Source organism: Carcharodon carcharias, chromosome 3 (genome assembly GCF_017639515.1).
Source record: "Carcharodon carcharias isolate sCarCar2 chromosome 3, sCarCar2.pri, whole genome shotgun sequence".
NCBI lineage: Eukaryota > Metazoa > Chordata > Chondrichthyes > Lamniformes > Lamnidae > Carcharodon > Carcharodon carcharias.
The window spans coordinates 64574011-64597705 of NC_054469.1; the positions used below are offsets into that span (position 1 = coordinate 64574011).

At 41.9% G+C, this 23695-nt stretch overlaps 1 protein-coding gene across 1 annotated transcript in view; it reads right to left on the reverse strand.

The window, feature by feature from the left end:
* The window catches only part of LOC121276002 (zinc transporter ZIP12-like), a 95890-nt gene extending 73215 nt beyond the window's left edge, over window positions 1–22675 (reverse strand). Inside the window, exons 1-5 of the mRNA XM_041183946.1 lie at window positions 22669–22675; window positions 17904–18226; window positions 3881–4168; window positions 2471–2678; window positions 1331–1521 (exon numbers count right to left, since the gene is read on the reverse strand). Coding sequence (XP_041039880.1) covers window positions 1331–1521; window positions 2471–2678; window positions 3881–4168; window positions 17904–18226; window positions 22669–22675 — 1017 coding nt within the window. The remainder of the gene's footprint in view (window positions 1–1330; window positions 1522–2470; window positions 2679–3880; window positions 4169–17903; window positions 18227–22668) is intronic.
* Window positions 22676–23695: the final 1020 nt, after the last annotated feature.

Here is a 23695-nt window from a genome sequence, read left to right on the forward strand (position 1 = left end):
GAGTCATAAGAGCCAATTCTGCTGAAAAGTGGCATGACTGGTGAGCATACTTTGCTTTCTTTCCTTAAGATCTGATGTATTCACATTCACGAGGCAAGGTGCAGCGTCGGAGCTATTTAGCCTCATCACCAATTGTAATAAACTTGATGTGCTGGACAGATTTCTTACCTGAAATGAATAATTTTATTTACAGAGCTCTTGTGGAAACTACATGCTTGAACCAGGCCCATGACTAGAAACCTCCACCACCAAGATTACGCCCGCTTAGGGCTGATTCCTCAGTACAATTACATGACCCCTAAAAGCAGTAGAAAAGGTTTTACCCACAATCACTACACCCACTTTCACCGCCATCTAGTTTTATTTTTATTTTTATTTTTCGTCACTGTCCATTCTACTTCACCGTCTCATCTTCCCCTTTCAATGCTGCTCATCTGCTTTGCCCACCCAATCCTATCTGTATCTGGTAGTTAATGCACAGGTCCCCACCCACTCTCTGAACCACTCCACAATTGCCGCTCCTGCATAGTATAGGCAGGAATTTCACAGAGTTGATGGGTCCATACAATATGTGGCAGCAGTAAAGACATTCAAATGGACTGTGCGAGAGAGCATAACTCCCAAGAGATGATTGAGTCTGAAATGAAGAGCTTACATTTATAAAACAACTTTCACAACTTCAGAATGTTTACAATTTTTATCACTGTGCTAAAGCATGGATATTCAGGCATTAAAGCCAATGCAGAAAGGGCAGCCAAACTGAGGTGTAGCTTACAGCATTTGAACTATGAATAAAAGGTTGAAGAGTCAGTTTATTCTGGAGAAGTGATGGCTCAGAGGAGATATCATTCAAGCATTCAGGATTCCTAAGGGAATAGATAAATCAAATTTGTTCAAGAAAGCCAAAACACTAGAACCAAAAAATATAGGCTCATGGTTACAAGACAAAGGAGGCTCAAGGTTACAAGACAAAGGGCAGGCTTGATTTAATAATTTGACTCAAAGAATGGTGAACATGGAGAAAAGATTGCCTAGGGACATGGTGGAGATAAACAGTGAGGAAAAATTTAAGGGAGAATTGAATAACTATTTGAGGGAATGGATGATTATACAGTATGAGATTTGTGGGATCGGCCAATTTGAACTGTATCTTTACCAGTTGTGTATTTTCCACTGTTCCCAAAACATTATTGTTGTAAACTATAGTCAACTGAAAATACTAATTTTAATAGATTATCATGTGTAATAACAGAAAAACAGGGGAAATTAAAATTTAGATTGATACCATTCCTCCAAAGGGAAATCAGGTCAATTATTACATTTCTTTTACCTTTGCCCATGTGAATCGATCATCATCGTGTACATGATCACATTCATGATGATCTTGGCTATGCTTTATTGCAAAGCGTAGATGGCCAGAATCTTTGAACTGCTTCTCTGTGCTTCGATCATCTTCATGATCATGTGAATGTGATTCAAAATATTTTCCCAAACCCAGCTGATTAAGGAGATGATTCAGGTCTGAATGAAAGAGGGGAATAAATAATGCCAATAAGCCATTTAGCCCACCACAAACCATGTGCATGTTGCCTATCAGCAGTTATACCCAGCCCATTCCATCTTCTGAGGCAGGTAAAATTTGCAAAGAGACAGAAGGATCTATTTTAATTCTTGGACATGCAACCAGCCGATGCATACCAATTGGCTGCTCATTCTGGAGGGGAGAAGGCTCCTACAATTTAAATCTGACAGATGAGCTACAGGGCACCAAACAGGGAGCCTTGAGGCCTCAAGGTTGTGCCACAAGCAATTTTAATTCAGGGGAAGAGATGAACAAGGAATGTTTGCGGTGGGGAATCCTAATCACAGATGGTAAGTGCCCTGGCAACAGTCCAGATTACTTTAGTGGGCCTTGCACTATGAAGTCTCCAACTAGTCCTGGTCTAGAATAATAATTGAGGTCGTATTTATGTCACAGGGCCCCAGCGTTAATATGTCATTAGGGCTGCTGGATCCAATTTGATGCCATTACTAACCCATTATTGTCAGGCAAAGGCAGCCAAAATGGGACCCAGGGTGTTGTCCATTATCTTGTCGTTATTCAAGGGTAACTGTAGTTTATGCATTTGCTACAGTACTTTAACAGTCATGCTACAGGACCATTAATCTAAATCTGACAGTTCACAATTTCAACATGGCAATTTATAAAACTGAATTTAATAATTGTGCTAAGTTGTGGGCTAGAGCAATGACCACGAAAGCTATTTTATGGTTAGTAAAAATTGGAGAACACATTCAATACGGTGATAATTATTATACCCTTAAATCCCTTCATTATCACAATTATTGTTAGAATTGTGACAGAATTCAAACAACTTCTAATACTGTCAGTCTTTTTCATTAAATGACAATAATATTCCTTTAGTTTAGGAAGGATTATCACCAGTGATGTTTCGATTAAACGGCATACCTGCAGTACTTATATTAGTTGTACTGTTTAGTGATCTGAAAATAAATTCAGTGAAAAAGTGTGGCTTGGGTAAATCTAAGCCTCTGATACAAAGTCCTTGCAGAATGGAAGTAATGATTGCACCAGCCAGACGAGGGGCTGTAATTTCATCAGCACCCAGTGGACCCACTATGCCAGCTTTCTCTTCCAGCCAGTCTGCATCAATACACTAGAAAATAAAACAATGTTTTTGTTATGCCTTCATTGTTGAAAAAGCTCATTAGTGTATTGCAACTTTAAAAAGACACATTTTACTAGTACAATACTTCCAAAAAAAGTATTTTTTTGAATGCTGAAAAAGAATATCTGTTAGCAGTTCTGTGTGATACAGTTAATTAGGGGGTTGCTTTTTAGCTCTGGGAATGGAGTTCAAATCAGAATAGGACATAGAATGAAAATCTCTTTTGACTGCATGGAATGAGTTTGGTTTCTCAGCCCATTTCCTGGTGGGTTTATGGGCCCACTGTATGAAACTGGAACCAATTTGACACCAAATTGGAAATCTCTGAGAAGTCTCATATGTGAAATGGAAATATGTCACATTATTCCATTGAGGATTTCTTCTCTGAGATATATTTTTGTTATGTTATTCCTGACCCAGACAAGCTTAATGCTGAGATTTTAGGGGGGTGAAATTAGTCCTCAGCAGTAGCACACAATAGGCGATGATAAATTGGCAGTCCGTTTTACAATCCACACAATATTAACTGCAATAGAAAAGAAAATACTGCCAATTCGCTATTGACTGTTTTGCTCTATTCCCAAAGATTAATTTCACTCTCCAGATATTCAAAATTAGAAAAGTTCCTTATGAGGAAAGGTTGGACAGTCTTGGCGTATCCACTGAGGTTTAGAGAGTAAGAGGCAACTTGATTGAAACAAATAAGATCCTGAGGAGTCTTAACAGGGTGGATGTGGAGAGGATGTTTCCTCTTGTGGGGAAATCTAGAACTAGGGGTAACTGTTTAAAAATAAGGGATCGCCCATTCAAGAGAGAGATGAGGAGAATTTTTTTCTCTCACAGGATCGTGAGTCTTTGGAACTCTCTTCTTCAAAAGGCGGTGAAAGCAGAGTCTTTGAATATTTTTAAGGCAGAGGTAGATAGATTCTTGATAAGCAAGGGGCGGGTGATAGGTTATCAGTGGTAGGTAGGAATGTGGACTTCAGGTTACAATCAGATCAGCCATGATCTTATTGAATGGTGGAGCAAGGTCCAAGGGCCAAGCAGCCTACTCCTGCCCCTAATTTGTATTTTTGTATGTATGTTTGTGTGTCCCATTTGCCAACATTAATTTTCCTGAACTTGAAGACAAAATTCATGATAGAATATCCACTGCTCACTTTACTTTGGTATAAGAAGACCTCCCTCACCTGAGTCCAGGAGGAAAATGTATAATGCTCTTGAATGATTTCCAAAAGTTTGTTGATTTCATCATGAGACAGATGATTTAAATCTTGATGTGGCTTTAAGCTTAAAATCTTACTGAGATAGAATCTGTAGCCCTCAACTTTTGGATGAATATTTGAAGTGCAGATATCTTTCATGTTAATGATATAGTAAAGAAGAAGAATCGAAAGCCTGTGAAAGGCATCCTCATGTAGATGGTGCTCCTCGTTATCTTCCTTTACAATTGAGATGGTATCATTTGGCAAAAGGCACTGTAATTAAAGCACAATTGAATTTGAATAATTCCACATCTTGGCATCTTTAATTGAATGTAATTAGACACTGGTATTCATTGGTAGACATAATGCAAATGGGCCCAAAGGATGCACACCGGAACTTTCGAGAATTCAAAACAAATTAAAGAACTAATGAAAAATGAAACTGCAAGTTAGCTTTGAATTTTTTAACAGAATATTAAATAAACATTAATAGAAGATCTCCCGTTACATTCCTTATTGATAAATTGCTCTTTCTCTGAAAGTAGATAATTAAAGAAAAAGATCTATGCTCCTCATGTAGCTGTTATATAAGGAAGTAAATCTTTTTTTTTATCTGCTTCTGGTTCTCATTCTGTGATCATTACAAATAGAATGGCTGAGCATGGAAAACATAATCATACATAAATACATTACCGAAAGCACATGTAAGTATATCCAATTATGTACGTATTTAAAATAATGCGATTGAAATATAGTTTTTATAAATATATATTGAATATTAAGTGCTGTAATATTGATTGTATAACAAATATGTATAGGTGCACTGAATTGTAAAAATGTAATATATGAAATACATAAAATATAGGGTAGATTTTACAAGTTTATCTTTGTTCTAAATTCCCAACATAGCTATCTGGACATTTGCATTTACAAATTCAAATTCATAAACTGTTACCTTACATGCAGATATAAATCATGGAATTTGGTGTTGGTCAATGGATCAAGAAGGAAAGTGCAGATTGAGTTTGTATCTGTTCTTGTGGGGAGGCTTGATATAGCCCGATATGGAGTAGTGATAGAGTTTGGATAGAGAGTTGGGACATAATGGTTAAAGCAAAATACTGCAGATGCTGGGAATCTGAAATAAAAACAGAAAATGCTGGAAAAACACAGCAGGTCTGGCAGCATCCTTAGACAGAGAAACAGAGTTAACATTCTGAGTCCAATATGACAATCATTTAGAACTAGGGCCATAAGGAGGCTGGAGCCTTTGCCCCCTGGTTATCAATCTAGGTATTTTGTGGTAATCATAATGACTGATTATATCAGATGACTCACATAGCTCAGTCAGCATATCCAAGGGAACTACCGCTTTTATGCACATTCAAAAAGACACGGGGTCATAACTTTCCAGCTCCAGGGCGTTGTACCTGGGGTGGGGGGTATGCCAAATGTATGTTGGCACGCCCCATCCACTCTCACCACCCCACCCCCAGATAAGGTTTACATGGTAATTGACTGTGAAGTGCAAACTCTCCCCTCAATGGGGATCTCCCCATCCCGCCACAGGACACAGGCCCCATGGGACACCTCCACCCTGCCCACAAGGCCATCCCCCAATCTTACTCATGGGATGACCCCCACTCCCCCGGGACTCGGCCACCCCACTATGAGACCACCCTTCCCACCCCATGGGATTACAAAGAACAAAGAAAAGTACAACACAGGAACAGGCCCTTCGGCCCTCCAAGTCTACGCCGATCATATTGCCCATCAAACTAAAATATTTTGCACTTCCGGGCTCCGTATCCTTCTATTCCCATCCTATTCATGTATTTGTCAAGCTGCCTCTTAAACACCACTATCGTACCTGCTTCCACCACCTGCACTGGCAACGAATTCCAGACACTCACTATCCTCTGTGTAAAAAACTTGCCCCGCACATCTCCTCTATAGTTTTCTCCTCTTAACTTAAATCTATGTCCCCTAGTAATTGACACTTCCACCCTGGGAAAAAGCTTCTGACTATCTACTCTCTCCATGCCACTCATAATTTTGTAAACTTCTATCAAGTTGCCCCTCAATCTCCGTCACTCTAGTGAGAACAATCTGAGTTGCTCCAATCTCTCCTCATAGCTAATAACCTCCAGACCAGGCAGCATCCTGGTAAACCTTCTCTGCACTCTCTCCAACGCGTCCATATCCTTCTGATAATGTGGTAACCAGAATTGCACGCAATATTCCAAGTGTGGCCTAACCAAGGTTCTACACAGCAGAAGCATGACTTCCCAGCTTTTATACTCAATACCCCTGCCAATGAAGGCAAGCATTCCATATGCCTTCCTGACTACCTTATCCACCTGCGTTTCCACTTTCAGTGACCTGTGGACCTGTACACCCAGATCCCTCTGCCTGTCAATGCACTTAAGGGTTCTGCCATTTACTGTATAATTCCTGCCTGTATTAGACCTTCCAAAATGCATTACCTCGCATTTGTCCGGATTAAACTCCATCTGTCATCTGTCCGCCCAAGTCTCCAACCGATCTATATCCCGTTGCATCCTTTGACAAATCCTCTTCACTATCTGCAACTCCTCCAACGTTAGTGTCGTCTGCAAACTTACTAATTAGCCCAGTTACATTTTCCTCCAAATCATTTATGTATACTCCAAACAGCAAAGGTCCCAGCACTGATCCCTGCGGAACTCCACCAGTCACAGCTCTCCATTCAGAAAAGCAGTTTTCTACTGCTACCTTCTGTCTTCAATGACCAAGCCAATTCTGTATCCATCTTGCCAGCTCATCTCTGATCCCATGCAACTTTACCTTCTGTACCAGTCTGCCATGAGGGACCTTGTCAAAGGCCTTACTGAAATCCATGTATATAACATCCACTGCCCTTCCATCGTCGATCATCTTTGCCACTTCCTCAAAAAACTCAATCAAATTAGTGAGACACGACCTCACCTTCACAAAACCATGCTGCCTCTCACTAATATGCCCGTTTGTTTCCAAATGGTAGTAAATCCTGTCACGAAGAATCTTCTCCAATAATTTCCCTACCACTAACGTAAGGCTCACCAGCTTTTAATTTCCTGGATTATCCCTGCTACACTTCTTAAACAATGGAACAGCATTGGCCATTCCCCAGTCCTTTGGGACCTCACCCGTAGCCAATGAGGATACAAAGATTTCTGTCAAGTCCCCAGCAATCTCTACCCTTGCCTCCCTCAGTACTCTGGGGTAGATCCCATCTGGCCCTGGGGACTTATCCACCTTAATATTCTTCAAGATATCTAACATCTCCTCTTTTTTTGATCTCAACATGATCCAGGCTATCTACACACTCTTCCCTAGACAAATCGACCGCTAAGTCCTTCTCTTTGGTGAATACTAATGAAAAGTATTCATTTAGTATCTCTCCCATTTCTTCTGGCTCCACACACAGATTCCCACCTCTGTCCCTGAGTGGGCCTACCCTTTCCCTGGCTACCTACTTGCTTTTCACATATGTATAAAATGCCTTGGGATTTTCCTTAATCCTGGTTGCCAGTGACTTTTCATGACTCTTTTTAGCCCTCCTGACTCCTTGCTTAAGTTTCTTCCTACTTTCTTTATATTCTTTACGAGCTTCATCTGTTCCCAGCCTTCTAGCCCTTACAAATGCTTCCCTTTTCTTTTTGAATAATCTCACAATATCCTTCGTTATCCAAGGTTCCTGAAACTTGCCATGCTTATCCTTCATCCTAGCAGGAACATGCCAGTCCTGAATTCTTATCAACTGATATTTGAAAACCCCCCACATATCAGTTGTTCATTTGCCCTCAAATATCCACCTCCAGTCTAGATTCCTCAGTTCCTGCCTAATATTGTTATAATTAGCCTTCCCCCAATTAAGCACCTTAACCCGAGGACTCCTGTTATCCTTATCCACCAGTATCTTGAAACTTACTGAATTATGGTCACTCTTCCCGAAATGCTCCCCTACTGAAACTTTGACCACCTGGCCGGGTTCATTCCCCAATACCAGGTCCAGTATTGCTCCTTCCCTAGTTGGACTATCTACATATTGTCTCAGGAATCCCTCCTGGATGCACCTTACAAATTCTGCACCATCCAAACCCCTAGCACTAAGTGATTCCCAGTCAATATAGGGAAAGTTAAATTCACCCACCACAACAACCCTATTTCTTTTACATCTTTCCAAAATCTGCCTACATAACTTAGTTCCTCAACCTCTGGCTGGCAATTGGGAGGCCTATAGTAAACCCCCAACAATGTGACTGCACCCTTCCTATTCCAGAGCTCTACCCATATTGCCTCGCTGCATGAGCCCCCCGAGGTGTCCTCCTGTTGTACAGCTGTGATATTCCCCTTAACCAGCAGTGCAACTCCCCCACCACTCCTACTTCCCTATCTATCCTGCCTGAAACATATAAATCCTGGAATGTTTATATCTGCCAATCCTTACCCTTCCACCCATGGGAATTCACTGCCCCCCCACAGTACCTTGCCAACTCCCCAACTACCCTGCTAGGCCCAGGGCCATCTGACCCACCCCCACAAGGCCCAGCCGAGCCCGGCCTGACTGTACACCTCCCAAGGCCCGAATTCCCCCGCCGGCTCCATCCTCAAGGCCTAGTCCAATTTGACCCGATCGGACCACCTTGCTCCCACCTCCCCCACAGGCCCAACCACACCCCCCACCACGCAAGGCCCAACCTGACCTAGCCCAACCAGGCCCTCACCCCCCTAGCTAAATCCTATCTGCTTACCTTATCCAGTTACCTCGTCAAAGGCCTTTAAACCTGGCTGACTTTTAAATTTACCTGGTTTACAGCAGCTGGTGCTGTAAAAAAGGTGGCGTGGCTTCCTTACCTTTGACTCTACAGCCCTCGACGCTAGGCCCCAGGGACACACTGCACTGCCCAGATCTCACCTGGTCTGACTCGGAAGGTCGGGGGGTTAGGACCGGCTGAATCTTCAGGTGAGAACTTTCGAGTGGAGCAGCAATCTGACTCGATCACCACTTCATCGAAAGGTATGGCCCATGGAGTTTCTGCTATGGGCACACTGCCAATCTGGGTGCAAGTTATGCTCAAAATTGCTCTAGTTATCAGAATTAAATTTTTTGTTTAAGTTTCTGCTCAAATTTATTTGTGTATCACTGAACGCAAATTCTTCTGTGAATCTGAGCAATTGGGTATTTTTTTAGAATGCCATTGCTTTATGAAAAAAAATTCATTGATTTATTTAAGAGTGGTGCCATGGTGCAATTTTACTAATGCGCCAAAGAATGACTTTCCCTCACCAGTGAGCAACATGATTTTTAATAACTGAAAATGTCTTTAATAAGCTATAAAGAACCATTTATGAGTTTCATTGGTGTACAGTAGTCAGTTTCTTAGTAAATTAAATATTTTCAATATGTAAAATATTTTATAAAGTGCCTACTAGTGCCCTTGCACCTAAAAAAATCAACTTAAAATTTAGAGCTTCTTCAAAGGGCCACAAATTTGTGCAATTAGTCAAAACGCATCATTCAATTTAGGTGTTTGGCCAATTTTGTAATCAGGGCCAGCTTTCATTGTGATTTTTAAAAAAACATATGATGAATACTTTCCATTTAAAGACCTTTATCCCCTGTACATAACAAAAACATAAGAATAAGCTGAAGGCCCTCATATGGCAATGTTCATAGTTGCTGAGAAGTTTGGTAATGATAGCTTTCTTTGTTTAATCAGTGACAATCAGATATTTGAGCTAATCAGTATAGGTAACATAATCAATAATAATTATATAAGGCCATGATAAATATGTGATGAATGACTTATGTTGCCATGAATGCCCTGAATGTAATGTACAGGTGTAAAGTGTAACCAGCGCTGAACAAAATACTTCAAAGTATACCGAAGATGCAAATGTTACTGAAATACCATTTAATTTCTTGTCAGTAAAGACATGGCAACAACAACCAGCAGCATCATTGAGGTGAGGACTAGCTGGATTTCAAGATTTGAGCGCCTTTACACACACACTCTGGATCCAGGTACCTGTTGAGGAGCCTCCACAATGGGGTACACCTGCCCTACCTGCCACTGACCTTCCCCCCAAGGTCTCTATCATGAGGCTCCTGATCCTTTCCCACTACCAGGCCTCTGACCCATCCCTATCACCTGGCCACTGATATTCTCCCAGCCTCCCTGCCACCCATCAGTTAGCTGACCCTATGGACTTCCTTTAATGTGATTGGCTGGGCAAGTACTGCTTCAGTACTGGTACATTAATGGTGCTGAACATTGAGCAATCATCAGCAAACACCCCCACTTCTGACCTTATGACAGAAGTAAGGTCATTGATGAAGCAGCTGAAGTTGGTTGGGTCTATGACACTACCCTGAGGGACTTCTGCAGTGATATCCTGAAACATAGAAACATAGAAACGTAGAAATTAGGAGCAGGAGTAGGGAATTTGGCCCTTCGAGCCTGCTTCACCATTCATTATGATCATGGTTGATCATCCAACTCAATAACCTGCGCCCGCTTTCTCCCCATGCCCTTTGATCTCTTTTGCCCCAAGAACTATATCTAACTCCTTGAAAACATACAATGTTTTGGCCTCAACTACTTTCTGTGGTAACAAATTCCACAGGCTCACCAATCTCTGAGTGAAGAAATTTCTCCTCATCTCAGTTCTAAATGGTCTACCCCGTATCCTCAGACTGTGACCCCTGGTTCTGGACTCCCCCACAATCGGGAACATCCTTTCTGCATCTACCCTGTCTAGTCCTGTTAGAATTTTATAGGTTTGTATGAGATTCCCCCTCATTCTTCTGAACTCCAGCGAATATAATCCTAATTGACTCAATCTCTCCTCATATGTCAGTCCCGCCATCCCAGGAATCAGTTGGGTAAACCTATGCTGCACTCCCTCTATAACAAGTACAACCTTCCTCAGATAAGGAGACCAAAACTGCACACAATATTTCAGGTGTGGTCTCACCAAGGCCCTGTATAATTGCAGCAAGACATCCCCGTTCCTGTACTTGAATCTTCTGGTTATGAAGGCCAACATACCATTTGCCTTCTTTACCACCTGCTGCACCTGCATGCTGACCTTCAGTGACTGGTGTACGAGGACACCCAGGTCTCGTTGCACATTCCCCTCTCAACTTATAGCCATTCAGATAATAATCTGCCTTCTTGTTTTTGCTACCAAAATGGATAACCTCACATTTATCCAGATTATACTGCATCTGCCATGCATTTGCCCACTCACTCAGCTTGTCCAAATCACACTGAAGCATCTCTGCATCCTCCTCACAGCTCACCCTCCCACTCAGCTTTCTGTCATCTGCAAATTTGGAGATATGACATTTAATTCCTTCATCTAAATCATTAATATATATTGTGAATAGATGGGATCCCAGCACCGATCCCTGAGGTACCCCACTAGTCACTGTCTGCCATTCAGAAAAAGAGCCGTTTATTCCTACTCTTTGTTTCCTGTCTGCCAACTAGCTTTCTATCCATCTCAATACACTACCCCCAATCCCATGCGCTTTAATTTTGCATGCCAATCTCTTATGTGGGATTTTGTCGAAAGCCTTCTGAGAGTCCAAATAGACCACATCCACTGGCTCCTCCTCATCAACTCTACTAGTTACATCACTGAAAAATTCCAGTAGATTTGTCAAGCATGATTTCCCTTTCATAAATCTATGATGATTCTGTCCGATTCTGCCACAGTTTTCCAAGTGCTAGGCTATTAAATCTTTTATAATGAACTCTAGAATTTCTCCACTACCGACGTCAGGCTCGGTGGTCTATAATCCCCTGTTTTCTCTCTGCCTCCCTTTTTAAATAGTGGGGTTACATTAGCTACCCTCTAATCTGTAGAAACTGTTCCAGAGTCTATAGAATCTCGGAAGATGACCACCAATGCATCACTATTTCTAGGGCCAGTTCCTTAAGTACTCTGGGATGTAGATTATCAGGCCCCGGGGATTCATTGGCATTCAATCCCATCAATTTCCCCAACACCATTTCCCTACTAATACAGATTTCTTTCAGTTCCTCCCTCTCACTAAATGCTGTGCTCCCCAACATTTCTGGTATGTTATTTGTGTCCTCCATTGTGAAGACAGAACCAAAGTATGTATTTAGTTGGTCAGCTATTTCTTTGTTCCCCATTATAAATTCCCTTGTTTCTGACTGTAAGGGACCTACATTTGTCTTCACCAATCTTTTTCTCTTCACATACCTTTAGAAATTTTAACAGTCAGTTCTTATGTTCCCTGCAAGCTTACTCTTGTACCCTACTTTGACCTTCTTAATCAATCCATTGGTCCTCCTTTGCTGAATTCTAAACTGCTCCCAATCCTCAGGTCTGTTGTTTTTTCTGGCCAATTTGTATGCTTCTTCCTTACATCTAATACTATCTCTAATTTCTCTTATAAGCTATGGTTTGGCCACCTTTCCTGTTTTACTTTTGCGCCAGACAGGAATAAACAATTGTTGCAGTTCACGCATGCGCACTTAGAATGTTTGCCATTGCCTATCCACCGTCATCCCTTTAAGTAATATTTCCCAATCCATCATAGCCAACTCACGCCTCATACCATCGTATGTTTGACCTCCAACAATCATAACCATCTTCCTTTGTGTTAGGTATGATCCTAACAAGCGTTTTCCCCCTGATTCCCATTGACTTCAGTTTTACTAGGGCTCTTGATGCCACACTGTATGTCAGGCGCAGTCACTGTCACCTCACCTCTTGTGTTCAGCTGTTTTGTCAATATTTGAGCCAAGGGTGTAATGAGGTCAGGAGCTGAGTGGTCCTGGCAGAACCCAAACTGAGTGTCAGTGAGCAGGTTGTTGTGTTATACATGCCACTTGATAGCACTGTCAATGACACCTTCCTTTTTGCTGATGATCGAGAGTAGACTTATGGGGCGGTAATTGGCCGGATTGGATTTGTCCTGCTGTTCGTGGACAGGACATACCTGGGCAGTTTTCCACATAGCCAGGTAGTTGCCCATGTTGTAACTGTACTGGAACAGCTTGGCTAAGGGCGCAGCAAGTCCTGGAGCACAAGTCTTCAGTACTATTGCCGGAATGTTGTAAGCCCCCGTAGCCTTTGCAGTATCCAGTGCCTTCAGCCATTTCTTGTTATCATCTGGAGTGAATTGAATTGGCTGAAGACTGGCATTTGTGATGGTGGGAACCTCCGGAGTAGGCCAAGATGAATCATCCACTCGGCACTTCTGGCTGAGGAGTGTTGCAAATGTTTCTGCTCCAATTGGTCGGGAAACCTAGAATCGGGACGCTAATACTATGCTTGAGTAAAATAACTATGGCAAAACCCGCTGCGCAAACTTTCAGGCTTCTGACCCATGGCAGGCCTCCCTCACTGCAAGTAATTCCAGAGGTTAAAACCCTGCCCTGTGCATTTCACTGTAAATATAAAGCAATTTATTTTAATGGTACTGTTTTATACAATCTTTAGTTTGGCAAATAGAAATAAAATGTTAATTGTATTATTATAAATTCCAGTTAACGGAGTTTGCTTATTACTATTTGTATCCACATGTGACAGCATACTAATATAGATTATAGATATTTTAAGAATAAATGGCGGAATTTAATTGTTGCAATGGTGGACCCAATGGTTTGACAGCCAATGACAACGCCACTGCAGCTATTTGGACCTCCCAACCTGATTTAACGCCAGACACTTACCTGTTTAACGATGGGGTCCTCGGAGTCTTCTGGGTGGATGCCCTGCCTCTGAGAGCTGTCGGCCAATCAGAGACTGGAAGCTCTCCAGGCCAGGCAGCACCAATGGGAGTAGTGGCCGCTGCTGGTACTGCAATATGCCCAGGTTGCAGGAGGGTAGTCACTAGAGATCTAGAGGAAAAGCAGCTGAGGCAGAATCACTGGAGCCAGCCGGCTCCGACGAGGGGATGAGGTCAGTTCAAAGGGCAGGTGGGGGTCTTTCCATATATGCAGACCTTGTCACCAGTCGGTCTTTCCAATAGATATGAACCACCCAAGTAAGAGGGAACCATGCCCCCATCCTGCCCGCAACCAGGCTGCAGACATATCAACTGCAGTTTACCTTGTGTGTTGCTCAAATGGCATAGCCCCCACCCTGAGGGCCTTAGGTGGCCACTAAAGGCCTCAATTGGCCTCTGGGCAGGAAGGCCATTCTCAAGCTATCCTCCCCAGACTTAATCGGTGGTGGGGAGTAGAAATCATAAAGGTGACGGGTCTCCAATCAGCACCATCCTGCCCAATTATCCCTGAGGCAGGTTGGGAGGCAGGGAAAGCATTTAATTCTGCCTGAATGTTTGCCAGGTCAGAATAGGTTAGTACTAGTTAGGGTCACTGCATTCTTTTTCAGTGGACTTTGAGCTAATAGCCCCAATCTTGCATAACTTAATTAAACAATTTTAAGTGGTGATTGTAGCTATCCTTGCATTGTCCCTAATTTGCAAAGTATTAGCATAAATAGGAGTGAACGAATCAATAAGGGTGTATCTCTGTTCACAACTTGCTAATCAATTAAATCACTCAATTAATAGCTCCACTTAGTAAGAGTATTCTTCCATCTAGCTAAAGAATATGGACAGCTGAGAGGATATTCTGTAAATGAAGGCTTACTGACTGGGATCTGGATAACCTCACTGATATTTGTATATGTAGCCGAATGAACAGCCACTCATAATATGGATATAGAATCACAGAATCTGAATGGCACAGAAGGAGGCCATTCAGCCCATCATGTCTGCACAGGCTCTCCAAATGAGCATTATGACCCAGTGCCATTGTCTTGCCTTTTTCCCATACCCATGCACGTTGTTTCTATTCAAATAATCATCTAATGTCCTACTGGATGTCTCGGTCGTACCTGCCTCCACCATACTTCCAGACAGTGCATTCCAGACCTGAACCACTCATTGTGTGAAAAAGTTTTTCACGTCACATTTGCTTCTTTTGCAAATCACTTTAAATCTGTGTCCTCTCATTCTTGATCCTTTATACAAGTGGGAACACAAACCTCCTCTCCAATCTATCCTCATAGCTGAAGTTTCTCATCCCTGGAACCATTCTTGTAAACCTCTTCTGCACTCTCTCCAATGTGTTCACACCTTTCCTATAATATGGTGCCCAGAACTATACACAATATTCCAGCTGAGTTCTAATGAATGTCTTATATAAATTCAGCACAATCTTTCTGCTCTTGCATTCTATGCCCCCATTAATAAAGCCCAGGATACTATATGCTTTATAAACTGCTCTCTCCAACTGTTCTGCCACCTTCAATGATCTATGCACATATACACCCAAGTCTTTCTGCTCCTGAACCCCCTTCAAAATTTCACCCCTTATTTTATATTGTCTGTCCTTGTTATTCCTACCAAAATGCATCACTTCACACTTCTCCGCAGTGAGCTTCATCTGCCACCTATCTGCCCACTCCACCAGCTTGTCTATGTTCTCTTGAAGTTCCACACCGGCCTCCTCGTAATTCACAACACTCCCAAGCTTCGTATCATCCACAAACTTTGAAATTGTCCCTTGCACACCAAGATCTAGATCATTATATATCAGGAAAAGCAAGGGTCCCAATACCGACCCCTGGGGAACCCCACCACAAACCTTCCTCCAGCCTGAAAAATATCCATTGATCATTAGTCTCTGCTTCCTATTTTTCAACCAACTTTGTACCTACGTTGGTACTGTTCCTTTTATTCCTTGAACAATAACTTTTATCACAAGTCGGTTATGTGGCACTGTATCAAATACCTTTTCAAAATCCATGTACACCACATCAACTGCATTACCCTCATTGACCTTTTCTGTTACATGATTGAGGTCATTTAGCAACTTTAAGCTGCTGACAGGTAGCTATACCTTCTGACAGGAAATATCGAAAATTCAGGCTCTGGATCACCACAAACACCAGGCACACCGGAACACCACATGTACCAGAAGGTTACACATTGGACTGAAACTCTGCATTTACTGGAATCCCACATACAGAAGCGTCACATACACTTGAATATCATTTGTACTAGAAGGATGGTACTGCAGCATCGCATGGATTGAAACCCATTAGACTGGAATCCCACCCACAGAAACACTACATACTGAAACACTATATAAACTGGAGCACTATAAACACTGAAATCTTACATAGACTGAAGCCCTAATAATACTGGAACACCACATACACTAGAATTTCACATACACTGGACACTACATAAATGGGAACATCGTGTGCCCTCAACTTGATAACAACTCATTCAGTAAATAAAGTTATGATACTTGAAGAAATAAATGCTGTAGGCTGTCATTCTTTATCTGTGCTGAAAATAAGTTTCATTTGTTCTAAATTATAACAAACTGACCTGAGGCATTTGCAAGGCATGGCTAAACAGGTAAAGCAACGAACAGTTCCACTAATGTCAATATATGTGATATGCTTTGATAATACCGAAATGTAGGCTAAAGTGAAGTAGAAATAGCGTGCAATGAGACCTTCCCACTGGCTGTATTGGTTCACATGCTGCTACCAGCTACTGATGAGCTCATTGTGTGCAGCTGGAAACTGCTACAATCTTCACTTCTACCAGTGCTGTGGGGAAATGCTGACATCTTGCTCTTCTTTTGCATCACTGGTTCACAGGTGTGAGTGTGAGTATGAAGCAGAGTTTGCTTTATTAGCCAAGACATTTCTGGAATACTCTAGTCTGTGCAGAGTGGCATTTAATGAGCCCTCAACAATCCTTAAGGAGCAAATTTATTTTGTTCGGCTCATTTCTGTCAAGACTCTTTGCATAGAAGTTTTGATAAGAATAGAAGTGCCAAAACGGCTTTGCTCACAGTTGACTTGTGTTTATTTCTATAATAAACAGACTGGAGAAGAAATAGTAGCTGCTTACTATTTCAACTTAGTAACTACAAGTTTGAACCTTTGCAGCAATTTATTATTAGTTCTATATATAGAATGTGTTTAATGTCACTTTAAAATAGATTTAAGCTACAGATGCAAGCTTTGAAAAGGAAACTTGTTTTAAAGGAAGCTTTGCTCTCTCACACTTCATTTAAAAATAAATATTTAGGGTAAATTGTGCTTTTCACAATTAGTGAATTACTTTTGAAGTGTGATCACTGTGTTTTAGGCACACAAGGTGAATGACTAATCAATGTGTTTTAGTGGTGCTGGTTAAGAGAAGAATGTTGGTCAGAGGATCAGGTGCTCTTCTTCAAAAAGGTACCCTGGGGTTGTTTAAATCTACCTGAACAGGTATTTGGAGCTGCAGCAATGGAGGTCTTCCTCAATACTGCGCTGAAGTGACAGTTTGGATGATGTGTTGAAATCTTGGAATGTGGCCTGAACCCACAAAGGTAAAAGGTGGACCTCATTGAACCTGCTTTACACCTATCTTGGAAATTGGGAGCCGGGATCCATTCTACTCTGAATTCTTCAACAACCTCTGTGGCATAAATATGAGCAGCAAAAAGAGGTGAGTTTTTTTTTAAGTTATACTAGAAGCGTTTGTGTGGAGCCAGGAGGAGCAGGAGTGCTCTGCCAACTCCACAATATCCCAACGGACAGCTCTCTCCCTACCTTTCCCCATTGCTGCTTTATACCCCCTCCATGGGACAGCAGTCAACAAGTCAAGAGAGTTGACATTCACCTTTTTAAAATGGGAGAGCTGCCTGCGGCGGTGTAGCAGAACTCAGCAGCTCTCCCACATTCCATTGAGTCCTGAGTTAGGGTGTGCTCTGTGCCTGTTGCTCTTTTCAGCCTAAGCAATTCCACCTAACAAACCTCAGACCACAAACTCAGCAGCAGAAGGGCTGCCACTCAGCCAATCCGAGGCATTTTTCAGTTTGTTTCTTTCTTCTAAATTATCGACATGACTGCCAAATTACACAAAGTTTACAGTGCCTAATAGTTCTTCTGAACATTGGTAAAGATTAAGATATAAACCCACCTTGTCACATTGCTCTTTCGTGCTAGCTATTCTTTCTGAACACTGTACTCGATCCCATAGTTTTTGAATCAGAAAGTTTGTTTGATTGTTGGAAAATGCAACTTGGTCATTTGGAGACAAATTATGCAGCAATTCTCTCAGATACCCATGGGCGTGGCCATCAGTCTGGTTGTGCTCCTTGGCCTGTCCTTTGATAATGTAAATGTTCACTGTACTGGTATAGATCATCCATACACCAAAAGGTAATTTCCAAGGCAGCATATTCTTCCTTTGTCTTTTCTTACTTCTCCTTCTGGTGTATCCTCCTCTTCCAGTTCTCAGGTCTAGAAAAAGGAAAAATATATTCACTTTAACGCTGCTATAAGCAAAAGTTAAAATGAGGCATAATGACTTTGATGACCAAGCTACTGTTCACCTGTTCTATCCATTGAAGTTTAACAAGTTTGCATTGTTTAACCAATTTATTGCTCTTTAGAACATGTTTCACTTGATACATACTTTTGGACCTATAAATGTTTGAGGGAAGTTCTCTCCTAGTATGAGACCTTTGACTGTTCAGATCTGGTACCACATTTTCTGGCATAAAAGTTACCTTTGCAAACATTGAAATAATTACAAAATGGTGGTGATATTTCATTTTTTTTATTAAACCAGATTATGTTGAATCATATTTTACAAAGTTATTGGTCAAATTTTTTTTTAATTGTGTTTTTTCCTGTTTTCATTAATGTTACATATTAGTTTACTAAGTAATCAAATTGGATCTAATCGGAATCCAATGTCCATGTATAACTCAAGTCAAAAGTGTACACTAAATATTCTGACTGTCAACAAACCCTAAGTGATGTATATGCAATGTTTTTTTTTATTGCTGCTGTATTTACTTTTCTACTGAGGGCAAACAAGTTGGTAAAATGTTCAGATTTATTTACTGATGCACGATCCAGTGTATGACCTTAGGTCAAGGGTCTGAGTGGAGACAATGCAAAGGAGTCTTTAAGATAAAAGCAAAAAACTGCGGATGCTGGAAATCCAAAACAAAAATAAAAATACCTGGAAAAACTCAGCAGGTCTGGCAGCATCTGCGGAGAGGAACACAGTTAACATTTCAAGGCTGTATGACTCTTCAACAGAACTAAGTACAAATAGAAGAGAGATGAAATATAAGCTGGTTTAAGTGTGGGGGGGTGGTGGTGGGGAGGTGGGATGAGTACAGCTGGATAGAGGGCCAGTGATAGGTGGAGATGGACAAAGAGGTGTTGAAGGTGGTGATATTATCTAAGGAATGTGCTAATTAAGGGTAGAAAGCAGGACAAGCAAGGTACAGATAGCCCTAGTGGGGGTGGGGTGAAGGAATCGAAAAAGGCTAAAAGGTGGAGATGAAACAATGGATGGAAATACATTTAAAAATAATGGAAATAGGTGGGTAAAGAAAAATCTATATAAATTATTGGAAGAGAAAGGGGGGAATCGGAAAGGAGGTGAGGATGGAGGAGAGAGTTCATGATCTAAAATTGTGCTTTACAGCCTTCCAGACTGAATATTGAGTTCAACAATTTTAGATCATGAACTCTCTCCTCCATCCCCACCCCCTTTCCGATTTCCCCCCCTTTCTCTTCCAATAATTTATATAGATTTTTCTTTACCCACCTATTTCCATTATTTTTAAATGTATTTCCATCCATTGTTTCATCTCCACCTTTTAGCCTTTTTCGATTCCTTCACCCCACCCCCACTAGGGCTATCTGTACCTTGCTTGTCCTGCTTTCTACCCTTAATTAGCACATTCCTTAGATAATATCACCACCTTCAACACCTCTTTGTCCTTTTGTCTTTGACATCTTTTGGCTATCTCCACCTATCACTGGCCCTCTATCCAGCTCTACTCGTCCCACCACCACCACCACCCCCTCTTTAAACCAGCTTATGTTTCACCTCTCTTCTATTTTTACTTAGTTCTGTTGAAGAGTCATATGGACTCGAAACATTAACTGTGTTCCTCTCCGCAGATGCTGCCAAACTTGCTGAGTTTTTCCAGGTATTTTTATTTTTGTTTTGCAAAGGAGTCTTTGGTCTTCACATTTTTGCTGATTTTCTGGCTCTTCTGCTGTCTTTGCTTTTTTGGTTGCATTATATTTTTTCCCCTTTCCTTTGCTTTCCTACCCCACCATTCCACTTGTAGCTAGCACTGGACAGTTATGCACCATTTCTGTAATCAGTGAGAGCTGTTCCAAATTGGAAGTCCGGGACCAACTTCCAGTTTCCATATATAATGCTGTAGTTCCTTTTAAAGGACAGAGAAGTACCACTCGCAAGTTTATTTAGTTCACTTTTTAACACATTTGTGACTATTTCAGCTGCAGTGCATCAATGTCCAGCATGTGCGGGGGCTCCAAAAATATGAGGAAAACATGCAACAGTACAGAAACTCAAAAAATCCACATCAGGGAATGAAAGCACGGTAAACAGAAGCAAGGCAAACAATGGATGTAGAGTGAAAGAGGGTCAAATGAATATATAGGAAGAAAAGACTGAAGGAAAAAAAATGAGACAGAGAAAGACAGACTGCTTTGTGAGGTAACGATCTGGTGCCGCCTGAAGCTTTGACCTAAATACGCCACTGTTAACATTGTTAGTAATCCATCGGTCAATTGATTATAAATCATAAGATCTTTTTACCTTTCGATTGAATGTACAGATTCTTCCAATGTCCTCCTTAGCCTTCGTTCTTATTAGTGAGAATTGGATAACAGTTGAGAGATTAGCAGCCACTACTCAGTGTTCTGGTTGTCATGGAGACACTTGGATTTATTTCTGTATTGAGACTACTTCAGTATATGTGTGTGTGGGAGGGGGGAGGGTGTATGGGAGGGAGAAGTGGTTAAGAATGGAGTTCTGATGGAAAGGCTTTTTTTCATCAACATCTTTGCAGTTTAGGAATACTGAACCATCTGTAACTAATAGTGCGTGCAGGGCGCAAATATAATTGTTAATTCTTTGTCCTGTCTGTTTCAAAGTTTCAAAGCCCTGCATCTAATTGAACACTTTTTCTGTGAAGACAAGAAGTTAGAAAAAAGAATCTAGTGTAAGGCATAGTAGTGGTGTACTGAAGGGCTCGAAGAGAGCTAATACCCATGATTCTTTCACATGATTAATTGTTAATGTCGTCTGCAATGTGGGAATATAGGGACTAATTTTAAGTGCCTCTGTTTGTCATAACTGGAGCACCAGCAACTTAAAATGGAGCTGTGTCATTTACTACCCAATTTGGCTACTGCCCATCTTCGGTAGGGCCCTGAGATAGGCATCCCGAAAGCTTGCCTGTTTCAAGCAGGAGGCTACCCGAAATATGCTAATTGATATTCTTTGATCTACTTAGGATATTGGCTAAAATTTTGAGGTATTGATGGTTGAGTGGATTAACTGGTTGTTCTTAAAACCACCAGAGGTCACTCACAAAACAGCCAAATAATAGCTAAAATTTAACTTTTATTTTTGTGGTTCCAGGGAGTGCAGGAGTGATACTTCTGAACCCACTATACAACACAGATCCATTACTGACCTATACATGCCCCACCTGTGCCAAATAGTGAGCTAATTTCACACTAGCCTCAAAATCAGGCTGTCAAATTGGCTTAGATCTGAAGGCAGTAGCAATGGGATGGTAGTGCGCACACTCCACTTGTTAACAGACTGTTCCACCCCACAACCAAATTAACTCAGATGCAACAGTGCTATCATTGGATGAGAAATCCAGAGGTCCAGTCAAATGCTCTGGGGACCAAGTTCAAATCCCAAAAGCAGCTGATGGAGTTTAACTTCAATTGATAAAGCTGGAATTTAAAAAAGCTAGCTTCAGTAATAGTGATCATGAAATCATTGTTGATTGTTGTAAAATGTCCTTTAGGGAAGGAAATCTGCCATCCTTACCTGGCCTGGCCTACATGTGACTCCAGACCCACAGCAATGTGGTTGACTCTTAACTGCCCTCAGAAATGGCCCAACAAACCATTCGCTTGTGTCATACCACTACAGAAAAGTCAAAAAGGAATCAAACCAGATGGTCCACCTAAGCACCAGAAATGACAATGGTACACCCAGCCCTGCTGTCCCTGCAAAATCCTCCATCCTAGCATCTGGAGGCTTGTGCCAAAATTGGGAGAGCTGCCCCACAGACTAGTCAAGCTACAGCCTGACCGAGTCATCCTCATAGAATCATAACAGATTGACAATGTCCCAGACACTACCATCACCACTTGCAGTGCAGACCCACCAGAGGTGGCTTTACAGTGGTATGCATTCAGGGGGGAGTTGCCCTGTGATCCCTCAACATTAAATCCAGACCCTGTGAAGTCTCATGACATCAGTTGAAACATGGGCAAGGAAACCTGCTGCTGATTCCCACCTAATGCAACCCCACCACCTCAGCTGATGAATCAGTGCTCCTCCATGTTGAACACCACTTGGAGGAAGCACTGAGAGTGGCAAGGACGCAGAATGTACACTGGGTTGGGGACTTCAATGTCCATCCTCATGAGTGGCTTGGTAGCACCACTACTGACTGAGCTGGCCAAGTCTTAAAGGACATAGCTGTTAGACTGTGTCTGTGGCAGGTGGTAAGGGAACCAACAAGAGGGAAAAACATACTTGACCTCATCCTCACCAACCTGCCTGCGGCAGATGCACCTGTCCATGACAGTATCAGTAGGAGTGACCACTGCACAGTCCTTGTGGAGATGGAGTAACATCTGCACACTAAGGATACCATCCATCGTGTTGTGTGGCACTACTGCCATGCTAAATGGGAGAGATTTCAAACAGATCTAGAGACTCAAGCGTGGGCAAAATGAGGTGCAGTGGGCCATCAGCAGCAACAGAATTGTATTCAACCACAATCAGTAAACTCATGACCTGGCATATCATCTATTCTACCATTACCACCAGACCACGGGATCAACCCTAGTTCAATTAATAGGGAGGCATGCCATGAGCGGCACCAGACATACCTAAAAATGAGGTGTCAACCTGGTGAAGCTGCAATGCAGGACTACTTGCGTGCCAAACAGCATAAGCAGCAAGGAATTGACAGAGCCAAGCGATCCCACAACCAATGGATCAGGTCTAAGCTCTGCAGTCCTGCCACGTCCAGTTGTGAATGGTGGTGGAAATTAAACAACTAGGAAGGAGGCTCCACAAATATCCTTCATTCCCAATGATGGGGGAGCCCAGAACATCAGTGCAAAAGAAGAGACTGAAATGTTTGCAACCATCTTCAGCCAGAAGTACTGAGTGGATGATCCATTTCAGCCTCCTCTGGAGGTCCCCAGCATCACTGATGCCAATTTGATTCATTCTACGTGATATCAAGAAACAGCTGAAGGCACTGGATACTGCAAAGTCTATGGGCTCTGACAATATTCCAGCAATAGTACTGAAGACTTGTGCTGCAGAACTAGCTGCACCATTAGCCAAGCTGTTCCAGTACAGCTGTGATACTAGCATCCCACCCGACTAGGTAGAAAATTGCCCAGGTATGTCCTGTACACAAAAAAACAGGACAAATCCAACCCGGACAAATACCGGCTCATCAGTCTACTCTAGAACTTCAGCAAAGTGATGGAAGGTGTCGTCGTCAGTGCTATCAAGTGGCACTTACTGAGCCCACTCATGTTCACATTCCACCAGGACTACTCAGCTCCTGACTTAATTACAACCTTGGTATAAACAGGGATAAAAGAGCTAAACTTAAGGAGTGAGGTAAAAATGACTGCCCTTGACATCAAGGCCGCTTT